Source organism: Leptosomus discolor, chromosome 1, assembly GCF_034619465.1.
Source record: "Leptosomus discolor isolate bLepDis1 chromosome 1, bLepDis1.hap2, whole genome shotgun sequence".
Lineage (NCBI taxonomy): Eukaryota > Metazoa > Chordata > Aves > Leptosomiformes > Leptosomidae > Leptosomus > Leptosomus discolor.
The window spans coordinates 117459518-117478359 of record NC_141391.1 but is presented as its reverse complement, the minus strand read 5'-3'; the positions used below and the strand labels follow the sequence as shown (position 1 = coordinate 117478359).

Here is an 18842-nt window from a genome sequence, read left to right as displayed (position 1 = left end):
TGGCTCAGTGTCTACATGGAGATCAGCAACAAGTAGTGTCCCTCAGGGTTCTGTATTGGGATCGGTACTGTTCAGTATCTTTATTAATGACACACAGTGGGACTGAGTGCACCCTCAGAAATTTTGCAGATGACACCAAGCTGAGTGGTGTAGTTGATTCGGTAGAGGGAAGGGTGCCAGCCAGAACATTGACAGGCTTGAAGAGTGGGCTTGCGTGAACCTCATGGAGTTCAGCAAGGCCAAGTGCAAGGTCCTACACCTGAGTCAGGGCAATCCCCACTATCAATATATGCTCTGAATCAATTCGGATTCAGAGCAGCCCTGTGGAGAAGGACTTGGTGGTACTGGTGGATGAAAAACTGGATGTGAGACAGTAACATGCACTTGCAGCTCAGAAAGCCAACTGTATCCTGGACTGCATCAGAAGAAGCATGGCTAGCAGGTTGAGGGAGGTGATTCTGCTCTGAGGCCCCCAGCACAAGACGTGGACTTGTTAGACCAGATCCAGAGGAGGGACACCAAAATGGTCAGAGGGCTAGAACACTTCTCTTATGAGGACAGGCTGAGAGTCGGGCTGTTCAGCCTGGAGAAGAGAAGGTTCTGGGGAGACCTTATTGCAGCCTTTCAGTACTTAAAGGGGATCTTATAAGAAAGACAGAGAGAGACTTTTTACCAGGGCCTATTGTGACAGGACAAGGGGCAATGATTTTAAACTAAAAGAGGGTGGATTTAGATTAGATACAAGGAAGAAATTCTTTACTATGAGGGTGGTGAGACACTGGAAGAGGTTGTCCAGAGAAGTCGCGGATGTCCTGTCATTGGAAACGTTCAAGGCCAGGTTGGATGGGGCTTTTAGCAACTTGGTCTAGTGAAAAATGTTCCTTCTGATAGGGGGAGGTTGGACTAGATGATCTTTAAAGGCCCCTCCTGACCCAAACCATTCTGTGTTTTTGTGACTGTATGATTAGCTGATTTTTATCTTGGAAGAGCTAGGGCTGAGGTATACTGTGTCTTCTCTGACGCCTTTTCAAAGAGGAAACCTCCACTTCCCATCTCTTGACTCCTCAGCAAAGCTCATGGGCCAGGCTGGTCCGGGGCAGAACCAGATGAAATCCTAAGTGCTGTTTACCTGTACTGGCGGCTCCAGTGCTGAGTCATGCAATGACATCCTACTGTTGATTCCTTTTGCAAACAAACAAGCAAACAAGAAAGGAAGTGGAAAAGAGAACTGACTTGTCTCATACCACAGATACCTTTGCTGCTGCACCACGCTGGGCAGGGCCTGCACAGCCCCCTTCTTTCTTACTTGAGTGCTGCATCCCCACATGGGGATGGAGCCACACCTGTAGGGATGCCACATCACGGCAGGGAAGAGCCACGAAACAGGCACTCAAGTTTTTGTGTGCTCATAGCCTAGACTTGTGTTAATACAGTTACTGGGGTGAGCAAGTAGGAACAAAAGAAAGTGGTATACTGAAACTTGGGTGTCATATCAAGGGGAGAAATGGATTACTGATTACAGGTTTGAAGAGATCCTAATGGTTTCATGAATTGTGTTGATCTTACAGATGCCTCCTCTGGGCAATGCAATTTTTAGCCACTTCTGCAATGCACTGCCACATGTGTTCTTGTTAATTACTGCTAATTTAGGCAGCAAGTGATCTAAAGATGTTTGCCTATGAACTTCCTTATTATTAGAGAACAAAGTTTTCAAAGGACCTAAATGTTGTGGGGGGACATATACCATTGACATCCAATAAAAACTGACGCTTTTAAGTCACTGAGTTGTTTTTGAAAATCCTGTGCATGAATCTTTAGGATACAACTGCAGCAGGGGATGATGGCTAGACCTGAAAGCCCTGCCATGGCCACCACAACCTTTCACATGTAGATATGCAGGTAGGATCGCATATGTTGCAGACTTGTGGAGAATACACAGACAGCAGGCAGGCTGGCAGCACTTCCTCACTGCTTGTTACAAGTTGTTGCTTTATGGGACCAAGATGACCATGCAGGACAGAGGCAAGGATGCTAGAAGTTGTTGCTAATGAACGTATGCACATGCAAACACAGCAAAAAGTAGTAAGCTGTAAGTGGCTGGGCATATGTCATTGGCGATTAATGTAACCATTCATAGATGAACCCAAACTGAACACAGCCAGGTACTGTCCTCTTAGGTGCAAAAGATGGGATCTTGATGGAAAGTTCCTCTTTCTCTGTCATAACAGGAGTTACTATCATTTATAGTGTTAGCACTATGCTATTTATGCACTAATCCTCATTGGCTTTTATAGGCAAGCCTTATCAGAGTATGTATTTTTGGCAAGACAATGAAGCCACTCTAGTTTCATATTGAAGCTTTTCATGTCAATGGCAGTTTCATTTAAATATGATAATAATATCCCCTAAAAATCCTACGTGTCAGCAAAAAGATTCCCCAGAGCTGCAGCCATCAGCAAAAAGAAGACTCTAAGCATTTGCATTGCCCATGGGTGAGTGATGAAGAAGTTGTGTGTCAGCCTATGCTAAGACATAGGCCTCCGTTAGCCTAAGTAGGGCCGTGGCAAATCTTTGGCAGCGTTGCTGGTACCTATGGCAGTTCTTTTAGCTGTGGTGCCAATGCCCGTGAGTTTTGGCAGCTCACACTAGGCAGGGAAAGAAAGTCAACGCAGAAACAAAATCTTTTAAAATTGTTTAGGCAGCTCTACTGGCTTCTCTCATAGCTGTACCTGTGCCCCCGGCATTTATCGACAGCTCCTGAGGCCCCCAGTGAGAACCACCAGGGAGAAGTGACAGGATATAAGTGCCTAAATACCTTTTCCAATCTAGGCCTAAATAAATAACAACAGCAATAAATGCAGTGCATCTAAACAAGTGTCTCAGTGTCAGATTTATGTAAGTATCAGGTGTTGAAGCATATGCTGTCTATGATACCTAGGAAACCAGTCTTATTTAGCTAAGTCTCCAAAACAACAGAACATTATCAATCTCAGCGCCAATATATTTACTTGTAATGCAACTGAGTGGCTGACAGAGGCAGGGTAAAACTGATCCCACAGTGAATCGTTTCCACACCAGTATTTCCGCATGGACACCAGATAAGGCAGCCTGTCCAAGTTACAGACCACTGGGCAAGATCCAGTGCCTGTCCCCCCTCCCCAGTGCAGTGGAACTAGACACATGCCAATACGCTTGGAGAGGATGCACCTTGTTACTTTTACAGTTAAATGACAAATCTATGTGAAAATAGTGCATTTGTTTCAGGGTGCTTAATCTACATACCATCTTTTAGACAGGAAGGTTACTATGCTCAGACCTGTTTTAGGTATTTGAGGAACTACTGTTACAGGCACTGTTTTCAGCTTAATTCTGTGAGTTCTCTCTGTTGTGGGTTTTTTACTAGCTGTTTGCTGCAGTTAAGAAAACAGACTAAACCCCATGTATTTCCACAGGCAGTGGGATTAACAAGCCTGGTTTTTAATGGACGCATGTCCCGCAGTCCAGGCACCCCAGCACGATAAACATCCCTCACAGAGCCATCAGCTCTTGCTCCCTGTGACTTCTCACTATACCATATTTCCCTATTTGCCTGCCTGCACAAGAGATGAGACAGATCAGGTTAGGAGCATCGGTTGCACAACAACGAATTCTTGGAATGGAAGACAATGACTAATGCCTAAGAAGTACCATTAATTTAGGTTTCTCTCTTATCCTGAACTTCCCATCTTTAAGACTATTATCTGTCTGTCAAATTCAGCTGACATTAATCAAGTGGGTTTTGAAATTATTGGGGAGAAGAGAGAGGAGAAAGGTTGTATAAATGATAGTGAAAGTCTTATTTCTGTGATTAGGATAATGGCAAGCTTACCAGGTACAGTGTCTGTCAGCAACTGTAACCAAGTTCTTTCAGTGAATACTCAAAGCTGTTATGTAGAGAACTGAGAATCAATAGAGGAAGTATGGGAAGATGGTGTACAGTGATGGCATTTCTGCCACTATCTCTTTTCATCAGATTCAGTTAAAATATTAAATGGGAGCAAAATCAAAAGTAGCAAGCTAGAGTAAAGATCCTACATGTCTCTGCCTGAAGGCTGTGGGATAAAGTCACAAAGATCTTAAAGTCTTTAAAGGAGGTAAAAATTTAAGAACCTCATCCTTGAGGGCTCCAAATAAGAGAAAGGAGACTACTGACCTTGCTCCAGTTTTGTTTACTTCTTAGCTTATTTATAGGTAGCATATAGAGGTTAGCAAGCTGTCTTTGGAAAAAAGCTCTCCTCTCTTTGCAGGGTCCATGCCATCTCCTAATGCCTGCAGCCTATCAAAGGTGAGATGCATACAGCAGGATGGATTTTTCTACTGGCTGTCCTCATTTGGAAAACTGCCAAAGAATACAGTTTTTGTACTCTGATGTGCTTTAATTTCTTTGCGCTAACAGTTTGTTTGAAGAGAACTGAGGTTATGCATCAAGCACAGAAGTATAGATTGTCCTTCCTGTCAGAGGAATTGGATTTCCAGTCACTCATAATTTTAATTGTCTTGGAGGTGTTTTGAACTGCCATGCAGACAAAAAGGCAGCCTTTAGCATGGCTTTTGTCAGTCAGGCTTACCGTGCAAGTATGGGGTCAGCACAAGATCAAGATCCAGATCCACTTTACTGGACTAAACACATGGACCTCCAGCGTAGAAACCCACTTTTGAGGTAGCCTTCAATAATTAAAACAGAGTTCATCAGTATTATCACTGCATTGTCAGTATGATTCATTTCAACTGAAAATGATGTCTGAAGACATGAAGTCCCCATCTAAAATGCCTAAAATGATCACTCACACCCTAAAAGTGACTTTGTCTCTCAAATGGCTAGAAATAGAGCACAGATGACTGTCGCAGATGGAGACATCCCTTGCTGCCTATTGGCAGTGAAGAGTTTAAAAGACGTGCTAGCCAGCTGTACTCAATTAAATGTAATGTCAGGTATTTGCCTGAGCTGCCATCAGTCCTCCTGTTATTCTTCAGTCAATTATCATAGCAGTTATTTGTGCTTTCCAAGCGCCCATCCAGAATACATGAGCAGTGGCTGGACTTTCACTGTGCCTGCCTCATTGGATACGTAGCTAGCATGCTACAAGCCATCAATCAGTTTATCTAACAGCCTTTTTCTGCTGAAAGGCAGAGAGTACCTTTGGTACATACAGCTGTCATGCAAGCCATGCACTGGAACAGTTGAACAGTAGGCATAAAAGCGTAAGAACCTGGCTGAGATGCATCTCACTTACATTTAGATAACCCATTAGTCATCACATTGTCATAAATTACATATTCTTACAGGTATTTAGAGTAAGAGGAGTTAGGCACCTCAGTTCCTTAAAGCCTGGATGTGGGCACCTGCCTGCATTGTGAAACACTTCAATACCTTTTTAACTCTGGCCCTAGGCTCCCTTAATAAATATTTAAGATGAATGAGGTTTATCCTCCCATAGTTACATGTCATCACATGCATGACTTCAATTGTTGTACACTCCCAGTCACCACACCCTTCAGTTTGCCTCTTCTCTTGCTTTATGTACCTGCATTTTAGGAGAAACTGGAAAAGGCCATTTAATTGGGGAACACCCTGGTTTGGCTGGGACAGAATCACAGCCCAGCCATGCTAGGCAGGCCGTTAGTTTTGAGTCAGCCAGGGCAGCTGACCTGAGTTAGCTACAGGTGTAGCCCATCCCATAATGTCATGGTCATTATAAAAGGGGAAGGAGGAGAGGGGAGCTCCTATGGGATATCTGCAGGGCTTCTTCCTGCTCTCCTGTTGATTGTGACAGCTACATATTCATTTGGCTGAGTATAACCTTATATATCTCTATTGGTATTGCTTTGTTAAATCTGTTTTCACTTCCATCCATGGGTCTTCTCTCCTTTTCCTGATTCCCCTTCCTGGCTGGTTAGGGGTTATCAGGTGACGGAGCAACTGTTATAGTTTAGCCCTGGATATGGGCTAAACATAGGGAAGAAAGTTCACCACTGGTGAAGGAGTTCACAAGTCTCAGTTCTGCCCCTAGGCAGAGAGCAGCAAGCAATGTCAAAGCCTACTGGTGATCTAGCTTGTCATTCTCTCCGGGAGGGGAGTGGCAGACTGGAGAAGAAGTACTTTAAAAGAGACTGAGGAGTGAACCTCTGAAGCCACTGTGAAGCAGTCTTTCAGCTAAACCCAGTTAGTTATCCAGTCACCTAGAGATTACAAGGAAGAGCACCCTGAGGTGGAACAAAGGAGAGATGAGGAGGATGGCAATGAAAAGACTTTGGCTGTTCATTTTCAGTGCAAGTGAGTACTAATTTGGTTATGTCCTCAAGGGTTGGGCAGAAGGAAGCAGCATCAAGTATTCAAATGGACTTTGTGTTTCTCTCTTTGTTTAGTAAAAGTTCTTTCATGTTTATGATCAGGTAGGTGTGTTTACCAATTCTGTACTGAACGTCCAGACTCACAGGCATCTCCTAAAGCCACAAGTGTTAAGAACAGGAAAAGAATGTTATTCTACATGAGGCTGGAAAATAGTTTTTGAAAACAGTTCTAATGGCTTCTGTTAAATACAATGTTTATCTCTGAAGAAGGAACTTCCTCAGCTAGAAGTGGAAAAGTCCTTAGGTTTTATTCTTTTATACATAAATCTGCATGTACCGTATGTCTCCATAGTCTAAATCCTACTGTTAAGTTGCATCAGAGTACGTATAGTGATCTCTCTATATAAATTGCATCAAGGGGATGCACAATAATCCCTAGTAACACATATAAATCGGCCAACTCACTCTTGGCCTTCATCAGACTTGCTTTTTCTCATCCTGCCTTGCAGAGCCTGGAGTCTCAGTTCCACTGCTTTTTGACCTGTCTCCTACACCTTTTTCCAGGTTTCAAAGCTATGCACATGGAAATTGCATGGCCTTTTTTAACAAAAAGCCTGAAACCCTTGCTTCAACAATAAGACCTACAAGAAGGAAATTCACAAAATTTAATGTAATTGGAAAACATGGATGTGCTCCATATGCAACGAATGTGACTTTGGTTGTGATTTGATGGTTATGTAAATTGTGTAATGCCATTGGTATTTATTCTCCTATTTCATTATCCTTACTATTCATGCTATCCAAAGCATAGATGGGAAGCTTTTCAGAGCAGAAATATCTATGTTGGGTGAAGCTCTTCTTGTCTGTTTGGGCAGGACTCAAATAGTAATAATTCAGTGTTGAAATACTGGCCTGTGAAAAAAACGTTTGAGAAGGTACAGTAGATTCCCACACTGGAGTAGAGAAACTGTGCAGGACATGGCAATGCATGGCTGGGATACCAGAGCTGCCCTGAATGAGCTGCATCAGGATCTCGGCACAGGCTAACTTCTGCTGTACAGCTTTTCACTGCAGTTGTGTGAATAACTGGTACTATGAACTTGCTGAAGGAAAAGCCCCAAACAGTCATTCTGAATCAAACAAAATACTCTTACTGCAAATTTCACATTTAAGAGGTTCCCCTCTCCCACTTCAGCATTAAATTTCAGCTAAATTCAGAGGTGCTGACTGTGACTAGCTGGCTGTTGATGACTTTGTGAAGAAAGGGGGAAACTGGAGTGAGTAAACAGCATCCCAGAAGGAAACCATGTGGCTTCCCTGAGAGCCAGAAGGAGCCCTAACAAGGGAGGAGTGGGAGCCAGAAAGATGTGGGTGAAAAACAGGAGCCCATCAGAAGAATTTGGGCATTAGGGTAACAGCAACAGATGAATAAGTAGCCTCACTTGTTACAGACTGTGCCTCTTGAATGTAGTTCAGCTGTTCTCCAACTCAGCACTGAAGGCATGTTTGAAAAAAAAAAAAAAACCAACACAAAAATCTTGTTTATTGTAAGATCTGAGTCATCCAATTGGAAGAAGGAAAAGTACTTGTGAGGGTAAGCCTTAGGGTTGGGCAGCCTCTTCTCTGCCTCAGGGCAGAGTTAATGACCTGTCAGTGAACCCCAGCCTGGTGGAACCAGTTTCTGAGTGACAAAAGGTTCAGGAAATGGGTTTTGCGCCATCTCCTAGTACAGATGGTGGTGTTTTTCACTTAAATGCAGGGAAGTGTGTCTATCCAGTCATGACAGGCAATGGAAAGCTTTCATAGGTGTCACTCAGATAGAGGGCATGATCAAACATGCATCCAGAGCTAGTCCTGGGGCTATGCAAACATGGCCCTTGCACCGAGTGCTCCAGAGCAGGGATAGACCTGGGAGTGGCTGCAATAAAACCATGGTAGAAATACTTTGTCCTGCTGGTTTCCCTCTCATAGCTGTCAGCAGCTGTAAATGAATTAATCCCTGAGAGAATGGAAACTTCTGCTGCCATGTCACAGAGGAAGAGACTAAAATGCACACTTACCGAGTTGTTCTGTGGTCTTGCACAGTTAATTAGTTATGGGATGGGGAATGCAGAAAGATTGGAACTTCAGCTAGAAGCCTCCTGCTCTGGTCACTCGCCTGCCTTTTCTTATCAGGATGCTAACAAGTGCAGAAGGCAGTCTTTGCACTCCTGCTGAAAATGTCTGAAGCTGCTTCCGAAGACAGCTGTGGAACAAGGGCATCCCTGCCCAACAGCAAGGAAGGTGCGGGGGAGGGAAATGTTCGGCTGCTGTGAAAATTCCCATCAAACTCCTCTCAGGAGATGCAGCAGTTCTGGAAGCATAGGCCACTTCTGACAAGAGACCTGAAGGACCATTTGCTATGGAGAACAGACTGGGTCAGGGAATCTGTTACAGAATCTTTTGCCTCTCCTGAGGGGGAGGAGACCCCCATGCCAGCTGTCCCATGTTACCCTGTGCAAGTATCTGAATTGCTACCAGCAGGTTCCTAGTGTAGTGACAACAAAACCTTTCGGGTTCCTACACTGTTATTTTCTAAGGGCTGCTATTGTTCGCTGCCAGTACAGTCAAGGATCTGGTAGTGCTCAGTTTGCCAATGGCTTATTCTTATTGACCTAATGCATGCATCTGTTTTTTTCCTGCCTAAAAAAGCATGTGTTCACAATCAGTTTGCAACTCAAGGCAGAATCTAGACATGCTTTGCTCTCTCCCTTACACATTACACTTCCTTATGGATCTAATCTGGACAGAGATATGGCAGAATGAGGACCCAAAGCTTGCCAAACAGCAACTTTTCAGTCAAATCCTCTCTAGTGAACACTGATTCAGCCTGGATTTTCTGGAAACAAACCTTCATCACCCTACACAGTGTGCCCCTCTCAGGGAGAGCATGCATCTCTGTCCTCCTCCACTTTCCTCCTTACTGGACCTAGTTCCTCTTTGCCATGGGAGGACCTCTGAGCAGCACTTCCTTTCCCACCTCCCTGCACTCTCTAACCAGTTTCAGACTTAGATTCCCTTCAAATTGTTCAGTTTGATGCCATAAACCCCCCACCCCCAAACCCTACACACAAACTGTAAGGAGAAAGCAGGTGTTTTTAAACAGGTTCTGACAGGCATGAAGGTCATCTATGGAGGGCAGGGGTAAACCTCCAGCCCAATTCTGAGAATAACTAAGACCTGCCACTAGCTAATGCTCAAGTGTGATGAATTAAGCACCAAGTCAAATGGAACACAGTGTACAAGAGACACCTACCCTGTGCTCTGCATGCTTCACCATGGCACAGAGGGACTTCTGTTTTATTAAACTCTCGGCTATTTCTGCGTTCCACAGGCAGGAGTCGTTCTTGGAGAAAGGTGACTATTACCTTATTCATTTTTAAAAATGAATAGCTATTCTTCTGTTGGTGTTTTTTTTTTTTTCAAGCTCTCTTTGCATTTCTAGATTTTTCTCTTTCCAGTGCATTACATGAACAGGTTTTGATTCTCTAGCGCAAAATGTCACTTCTGTATGGATTTGCGTTGAGGCAAGTTATTTGACAGTTTTCCTGATCCTTGAAATTTGACAATATACATTTGTTAGTTTGGCCTGAATCCTTAAGACTACTGATGCAATTGTATTATCTGTTTATCTGCCTCCCTCTGTATATTTAGAACTGTCAAAGGATGTCAGCCACAGTGAAAGAGGCCTCGGGGGCAGGGGGAAACTTTATAAACTCCATGGCAATGTATGTCCAGGTAAAGAAGAGGGAAGCAAGGAATGGAAAGCAGAGTTTAGCTCTTAGCCATCCTGTGCAGCAGCTTCCTACAGTCAATCAGCTCCAGCACACATCATCTCTTGCACAGTGGGGACTGTCATGGATGACAGAGGGGATGTGGGGTTGTTGTGGCATGTAAGAAAGCCAAAGAGACAAAACATGGAACCCAGATGTCATTAATTTTGCTGACTGCAGAATTTATTTTCTTCCTAGTTCTGGTGACTGCTCATGCCCTCACTGTGGAAGCACCTGCCAAGGAAATAAAGGTGGCACGAGGGAACAACGTTACTCTCCGCTGTCATTTTAAAACAGAGGCTTCTATAGACTCAGGAGACATTGTGGTCTGGAGGAAAACCAATAGTCCGGTAAATCAAGTTGCATAAAGAAACATATGATAGGGCATCCAAGAGGGGGGTGGGAAGAGAGATGGAAGCAGGACTGGGGGGGTATGTGTGTTGGGAGAAAAAGATTCCTTCAAGACTTTTTTTCATCTCAGAACTATGCAAACAGAAACTCCCATTCTAGTCAATTTATCCTAAATCTACTGCTTGATACTAGGCAAGCCCCCACCCTTCTCCTTCCTCTCTCTTGGTCTCGCAACCATGTATTGAGAATACACCACTGTATGTATTGTGGGTATACATCCATTAAAATACCTGAAATACTCAGATATTTTATAAAAAGATATGTATATTAAGTGTATGTATTTTACATTTATATTTTTATATATACATATCTTTGGTACTATATAAAAAGTTTTAAGTTGATCTTGAGGTCTCCTACCTTCACATAGAGCATTTGAAGGTAAAGAGGCCTCTCAAGTTCTCCTTGACTTCTTGAGAATTAGTGAGAGGGGAAGCAGCCTTTGGAGATCTCCTTGCAGTAATTGCCAAGGGTTTCTTTCCTGTAGACCCTTGCTGGAAGAAAGCAAGAGCGTTTGCGTAATCATAGGGGAATTTGATTGACATATGGATCTCGGACAAGTTTCATGGTGTCCTGTCATGGCAAGGAAAGGTGAATAAGTCCCAGCAAAAGAAATCAGTTATCTCCAACTTCAGATAAGGTGGAAGAAGGGGATTCCAGACAGAAACCCAGACCCTTTTGAATTTCTATGTTTTTCTTGGCTTTTTGGCAAACCAGGGCAGTTTAAGGCCCTCTTTTCCAAGCTGCTCTTATCTTAAGAGTGGGCTAATCAATCGAGTTAGGCTGTAGACTCACACAGAAGGAACTAAGATTGATCACTTTTTCTTCCTCTCTATCAGAATGATGCTGCCATTAGGTATTTTGATGGACTTGTACAGTATGACAAGGGCTATGAAAACCGCATACAGTTTAGTGGTGATATAGACAAAGGGGACATCAGTATCACCATCAATACAGTGACCATGGAAGACAACGGGACATACACGTGCAATGTTCGTCTAAGGAATGACCCCCCCAGGCAGACTGCGACCTTGTCTCTTTTAGTCCTTGGTAAGCATGCCGAAGGCAGCACCAGATCCATTAGATAAAGTTGTCCTTTCTCTAATATCCACAGTGTTTTAGACAACAGATTTTCTAAGAAAAAAAACTTTCCCAGGAAGACATCATCCACAATTCCAGCTTTGGTCTTTTCCTACTACTACGGAAGTAGGTTGGAAGGCTTAGAGCACCCAACTCCTTTAGACACCTGACTGTAGAAAATAGTCTTTAGAGTTGTATAGTTCACTTTCCTAATAACACTTGCCTTGTTACAGGGCATTCCTCATTCTCCCTGTGGCTTGTCATACTCCAGTTATCAAAGGATGAGTTACTCAACGCTATTAGACATATCCCAAACAGCATCTTACAATTGCTTCTTGGCTGACCAGTGCCAAGAAGGGAGAAATAAATTAGAAGTTCATTCCAGTTTCTCTGAGAAGGTGGTAGGTGCAAGACCAGACTCTGTTTAGCAAGAATAAAAACCACAGGTGCAGGAGACAGGTTGAAACAAAAAACTACTTCTGATTAATAAAATTCCTTCCTTTTTTCTTCCTTCAGTTGCACCATCCAAGCCAGAATGCAAGATTTTGGGGACAGCAGAATATGGACAGACAATCAATCTGACTTGCATTTCTCATGAGGGCTCCCCAAAGCCCATGTATACCTGGCAAAGGTTCAACGTACAAAATGAGCCCAGTGTACTACAAACAAGAGAAGGTATGGGAAATTCAGAGACATCAAGTCTTTGAGCTCTCTGTAGATCAGGGTTGGAAAGATTTTTGAAATGCAAATACAAAAACACACTTAAGGCTTTTTCTAGGAAGGTCTCTGACCAGGATTTTGAAAAGTTGTCTTTTTTGATACAAGACACACTCAAGAGTAACTTAGCAAGGGGAGAAGGACTTCAAGTAACAATGGTCAGTAAGATTTTTCACTTCAGCTCTCACCTGGTAAGAAAGCTGGCTGCTCTGGAAGCAGCTGGAAATAATAATTACTTCTTAATTGCTGGGTGTAACATTGAGTTTTCTAACGGGTAGGTCTTTATATCCCAGCTTGCTCAACAATGACCAGGTCCCTTTCTGGGGTGAAGGCAAACAAAAGTTGGCTCTGGAAGCTACTTTCCTTCCAGAGATGACTCCTTACCTAGAGGAAGGTGGTACGAGAAACAGTTACACCATTCCTGCTTTGAGCATAAAAGAGGCTTCTGGTTCCTTAGGACTGTCACACGGCCCCAGTATTTTATTTGCTTTTGTTTTAAGTCAGAATCTGGCAAAAAAAACCAACCAACCAAACAAACAAACAAACCACCTGTATTTCCACAACAGGACCTCTGGTAGAACTATTCACACAGAAATGAGGGTTTAATAGTGACAGAGGACTCTGATTCCTTTAAACAACTTTGTTTCTTCCTGGTATGTTCAGCTCCAGAAAGACTGAGCAACTGAACCTACCCTTCCTGGTTTAACTTACTGTAGCATGTCTATGGAAGTAAACTAAATATGATCACACTCGACAGGATATTCAACTCTCACTATCTGATTCTTGTATTAATTATGCAGACGACAAAACACCACCGGGGACACAAACCTAATTCATTTCACTGGCCACTAAGTGGTGCCAACGCACCACGCACAGCCCTGAACACAGCAGGAGTTACAGCACCAGCTGCCTGCCTGCTTCTGCCCTCATCCTGTGCTTCCCTGGGACAGGAGCCTCTTCCGATCCATTTCCACCTCATTTCTGTTTTCATCAAAGCACGGATGTCCAAGTTGTGTGCCGACTACCCCCTTCTGCCCCAAGCTGGCTGGACGCCCTACTGTCACTACAAACAATTTCTTTCTGTGCTAAGAAGTACCTGTGCTAAGCAAGTCCCAGTGCCACAGTGTGTGCAGAACCCCCTTAGGAGCCACTCCAAAACTGATAGTATCTGACACGCGTTTCTGCCACTTTGACTCACTTTTGGTTTAATATAAGAGATTTTACAGTCGGGTTATAGACTGCAACTCTGAGAGCTATGAACATTGCACTGCAAACAAACAAACAAAAGTCAGCACAAACAGCATGTAAAGACTGGGCGGGGGTGGGGTGGGGTGTGTTGGATCAAGCAGGCAGTCTGTTATTTCTTGGTTTGCGTGCTCTTTTACTATCTGGCACTAGGTGCCAGCAGAGACTAAACAGAATCCCAGTCCCATGAGCTGGCTGGGAAGAGGCGAGATCACATGGAAAATAAAACTGGAGTCACTGAGAAGTATTCAGAGCCTTTTGCTTCTAGAGCAGGAATCTGGACATTTATCAATAGATCACAAGCAAAAAGCATGGAGTACGCATATAAATGTCAGCTGGAGATGCAAAACAGAACTGACTGCTTGAGCAGGCAGAGCTAAGCTTTAGTATGTGGTTCTGAGCTCTGTTAAGTTGGACAAAAGCATCAGTATCACAGCAGTCCCATGTCACTGCATTTCTTTTCCTTCATTTATTTTCACAGCCTGCATGGCCTCTCCCAGCCTAGAAAACTATTTCCCCCACTGCTAAATGATTCAGATCTGAAATCCTAAGAGCTGGAGGATTGAAGAGCTTGTTGTTGTTTTACAAGTTAATTAATCAGATGCCCAGTTCTCAAAGCCAGATGCTGGTTTGGGCCATCTTGTATTTCTCATCAAAATCCAATAGAAGAAAGCTTTCACTAAGCACACCCACTTCTTTACCCTCCACCCTCAATTTTCTTCCTAAAAGGAATGTTCAAATGCCACATGTTCTCTGTAATCAAAACAGCACACTTCTGCTGTCCTCCCACAAATCACACTAAAACCTAGGGACTAGCATAGCAGCTCCCAAGCAAGGCCATCCATCAGCTTTAATAACCTCTCATCACTCCCACTACCCTGGAATTGAAGGGCTGCTCTCCCCACTTCCTCCCCTGCTTTAATTCTCCTCTTTGTTGGACTGAATTTGTGTTTCACAACAGGGCAACTAATAACTCTGAAGAACATCTCAGCAGATACCTCTGGCTTTTACATCTGCACTTCAACGAACACCGTGGGAACGGCTTTTTGCAACATGACAGTCAGCGTTGTGCCACGTAAGAGACGGGGTTGCCTACTGGAAGAGTAGTACCAGAGAAAGTATCCTAGCTAAGTGTTAATGGATTAATCAAGACAATGCAGACATAAGTTTAAACTTCTGCTTTCTTTCTTAAAAAAAAAAAAAACCACTCTTTTTACCTTTAAGATATACTCTCTGCATTGGCTTACGTGCCAGTAGAGCACTCACTAACTCATAGGGTTAGTTCACAGATGACAAAAAAAAAACGTGTAGGAGATAGGTCTGAGCCCCCAAAAGTCTGAAACTAAACTGTATCAACAAAGTAGAGCAGTTGTTCAGATCCAGGGGCTCCTCCCTATCGCTAATTGCTCCTGCAGACTTATCAGCTACCCAGTACGGAATTCATTCCAGTTGCTGCAGTCAAATGGACATGGCTTCCACTCAGTCTGGATCTGGTAGTGAGACCTGACACCTGGGAGTGGGATTTGAAGTCCAGTGACTGTGCTGATTGCATTTGAGATCATTTTCACTGCAAATGGCTAATTCTTTTCTTCCTGTATAGCATCCATGAACATAGCTCTGTATGCTGGCATCATCGGTGGAGCTGTTGCTGCAATTATCGTTATTGGTATTTTAGCCTATTGCTGCTGCTGTCGGGCAGACAAGGACAAGGACTATGAGATGACGTAAGTACCTTACCTAGAAAAGTGAATGGAACATACGAAGGGTTCACGTTCTCCCTCTGGCATCAACATATGCAGTGGAAAGCACAGGAGAAAAAAAGAAATCAAGGGAAGTGTGCACTGCTTTCTCTTTTCAGTTTCCACCCTAGTGGCTCCCATCTCTTCTCACAGAACATGCCCAGTATTACCAGATGCCTTCAGAGTCTCTGGGGTAGAACCCAAACGTTCAAACCTTGGACCTGAATTAGCAAGCCTGAGTCAGCCAAGCATGCACAGCTACCTGATAAGCAAAGCCCACACTCTGTCTCATTTCTCCGAGTCCCTATAGCTGTTTCTGTCCTTGCTAGCCTAAGTCACCACGAGGCTCTGTATTCAGAATTATCACTCCCAAGACAAAAAACTTCTGTTTATTCCCATGTGGAAACAGACCACTGGAAGAAAAGTGGGATGAGAAAAGCTACACCCGTCACCCTTTCTCTACATACAGGCTATGGAAAGAAAAAAAAAAAAGAAAAGAAAAGAAAGTACCTCACACACTTCTTGCATCACCAGCAAGACTTAATTTACAGAGTTCAGTTTAGTACACTTCCAGGTCAGCTCAGAGCAGTCTAAAACCATTCTAACTCAAAATCTCTTCAGTAAAATTTCTACCTGGTTTTAATTAACATCTCTGCTCCTAAACAATGTTTTAGGGAGAGAGAAGATAGAAATGAACCCTCCAAGGAGATGCCTACAAGGAATCAGAGAGCAGAGGATGACATTGAAGATGAATGAAGAAAGAAGCAGGAGGCCAATGCCATCTTCAGGATTTGCTGAGGCACAGACACCACTGTAGAAAAGAAATCACTCCCTCTTTCTTACTACAAGAAGGTGGGTTTTTAAATAATAAAAAGAAAGCTAATGGCTTTGGCCTTCAAGTTTTGGGAGAGAATATCCTTGTCTCCCTGGAAAGAAGTGCTTAACATACAATGAGTACTAACACATAACCTCATAGCAGAAAAATGCATGTGAAGCACTGTTTCACCCAGTTGTCCAAAAATAACCAGTCTTCTGAAAAAAGAATTCTTTCTTACAAAAGATGCCTGTCAGGTCTATTTGGAGAACAGAGTTGCTGCTGTAACCCCAGATCCACAGAAGGTTTCAAGGTCACCAACTACATGTCACTGAGGAAAGGTGGTCTTGTTTATGGTGTTATGCAAATGGCACAGCTTACAGCATTGTCCAGTATAGAAATTATTTTATGCAGACCAAAGCAAGCTGATTTTTAAGGATATTTTATTAAATGTGTTCTTTGTATATATTATACATGCTCATATAAATAAAAATATGGAAAAAATTCACAGCTGATCAATGAAAGCCTCCCGTTTGAAACAATATTCATACTAATGTAATGGATAAGGTAAGAAGTGAGATGGATTTGTAATTGGCAGCTGATAAGATCTAGAAACAGTCTAGTGGCCTATATACTGTCAGATTCCTGAACTTAGGAGTTCCAGCTCAGAGTTCCCAAACACTGATTTTCATTACATTATCCTTTCCTCTTGACTGTTGCATGGGCAAGTCAGAAATTGTCCATTGCTCCTGCTTCTAAAAAAATGACAGTGTGAGAGTACGTACATGGCAAGTACATGTTTAAAATAAGAAAAAAAAAAAGGAGAGAGAAAAGAAAAAAAAAAAGGAGAGAGAAAAAAAAAAAAAAAAGAGGGAAAAGGAGGGAAAGTACCTTTCTATTCAAAATTGTAACCATTTAGCCAGAAGCGCTGTATGTGCAAAATGTGTGCAAGTGTGGAGAGATGTCCCATCACTAGTATTTTATCTTTGGAAGAGAATGGACTGTCTGTCCAAAAGACTGTCAATACGGTATTAAAGCTAATTATGAGCTATTTGTTTGGTTGCAGTTGGTTGGGTTTTTTTTTTTGAAGACATTCAATAAATGACTTGCACTATAGTATTTATCCTTTCAAAGCTCTCTATTGCATCTTCAACTTCAGCAGTTTCAGAAAATTACTGCAATACGTCCCACATACCCTTTACCCCCAAGTAGCTATATTTTGGATTTTTGTCACAGATTTAAAAGTAACTTTAAAGAAGAATCAGCAATCCTCCTACACGCGCGCAGCATTTTCTAGATGTTGAACTAAGCAAATCAGACTACCAGAATTGTTCTGGCTTGCTTTCTCTCTGCCTTTGTTTTACAGAGTACTGAAAAGAATTATTTATTTGTACTATTAACGACTGCAAAGACCAACAACCAGAGTTCTTTACAGAGTACATACAAACCGAAATCTCTTTGGCAATGAACAACCTGAAATGCAACTCAGCAAGCCATTCTGAGGACCTATTCCCATACTTAGTTTAGATGCATGACAAAACACTGCAAAAATGGATGACTAAAAAGAATTTTGCACACAGAAGCTGAAGGCAGATAAAACCCAAGGTATATAGCTCAAACAGAGCTGATAGGTATTTTATTCTCTTTTATAACAAGCGAGTACAGTATGAATTATCTAATTAGCAATGTAACAAGTTTTTACTGCGAAACAAAAGCTATTTCTTTCATAAGTGTTACAGACATGAGTCAGCACTCCGCCTTTCCTTCTGAACACCTATACCCTGGGGCTGAAGAGGACTTCTGCTGAGAGATAATTCTGTGGATTCTCAAAAGATCTTAACTGGAAGGACCAGCAAAAGGACTTAATTATCAGAAGTATTTATGGCCAGAAACTGGCTCTGGCCTCTAAAACATTTTAACACCTATCACTTCTAGGATCCATGAAGCTTAATTGCTGCTTGTCAGCTGCAGTTTTGAAGTAACATTACACATTGGTCATTTTAAGCATAAAGAAATAGGCGGATTAGCAAATCTGCATTACTGGAAGAAACCAGCCACAAAATACAGAAGAGGTTACATAATGACCCCCAAACCCATGAATTCAATTCTCTGTAAGCCAGTTCCGTAAGAACTAGCAGGGGAAAAGCTAGAGTGTCAAACTTGACAACAATTAAAGCACAACTACTTATGTTTTGCAACCCTAAGCTGTTCTATACTGGGAAATAAACTAAGCGATAGCACATTGATGGAAGAGATATTTTGGTGCTGTTTATATTTCTTCCCTTTTTTTTTTAATAAGACCAACATTTTGTAAGTTGTGTATTTATCAGAATGCTACATGTGTTTTTCCTCAACCAATTTGTTAAAATCAGTCAGCCAGAAATACTCATATTCAAATTCATATTTTACTCCAAGGTTTTCCTATGACTGAATTAGATGTGTGTCTTGTATGTCTTTTGAAGCAGGAATTACTTCAAGAACCTGTAGTATACCCACAGCTTTAAACAAAATGAAAGAAGCACTAATGTATTTGAGGGAAGGATGGGGAAAGTTAGCAATACTTATTTAATTCTAAAGAATTAATGTATGTATAACTCAACTTCAATACTCACTTCAATACTCCTCAAAAGGCAGGAAGTAGGCAGAAAAGTAAATTCCCACTTTACCCTTTACACAGCCTATAGTAAATTACCATTT

General features: G+C 42.4%; 1 protein-coding gene across 1 annotated transcript; it reads left to right on the top strand.

Annotated features, from left to right (window-relative positions):
* Positions 1-6264: 6264 nt before the first annotated feature.
* Positions 6265-16087, top strand: GPA33 (glycoprotein A33). Its single transcript, XM_009947289.2, has 7 exons — positions 6265-6313; positions 10341-10492; positions 11390-11600; positions 12147-12305; positions 14554-14667; positions 15193-15316; positions 16006-16087. Exons 1-7 carry the CDS (start codon positions 6265-6267, stop codon positions 16085-16087), a joined length of 891 nt encoding a protein of 296 aa, XP_009945591.2.
* Positions 16088-18842: the final 2755 nt, after the last annotated feature.

What these genes read in the sequence shown, in the direction of transcription:
- GPA33 (XM_009947289.2), top strand. Translation starts at nt 6,265, where the DNA reads ATGAGGAGGATGGCAATGAAAAGACTTTGGCTGTTCATTTTCAGTGCA. An exon ending in TGTACTACAAACAAGAGAAG is followed by an intron (nt 12,306 to 14,553) that starts GTATGGGAAATT and finishes GTTTCACAACAG; the next exon opens with GGCAACTAATAACTCTGAAG. An exon ending in GACAAGGACTATGAGATGAC is followed by an intron (nt 15,317 to 16,005) that starts GTAAGTACCTTA and finishes ACAATGTTTTAG; the next exon opens with GGAGAGAGAAGATAGAAATG.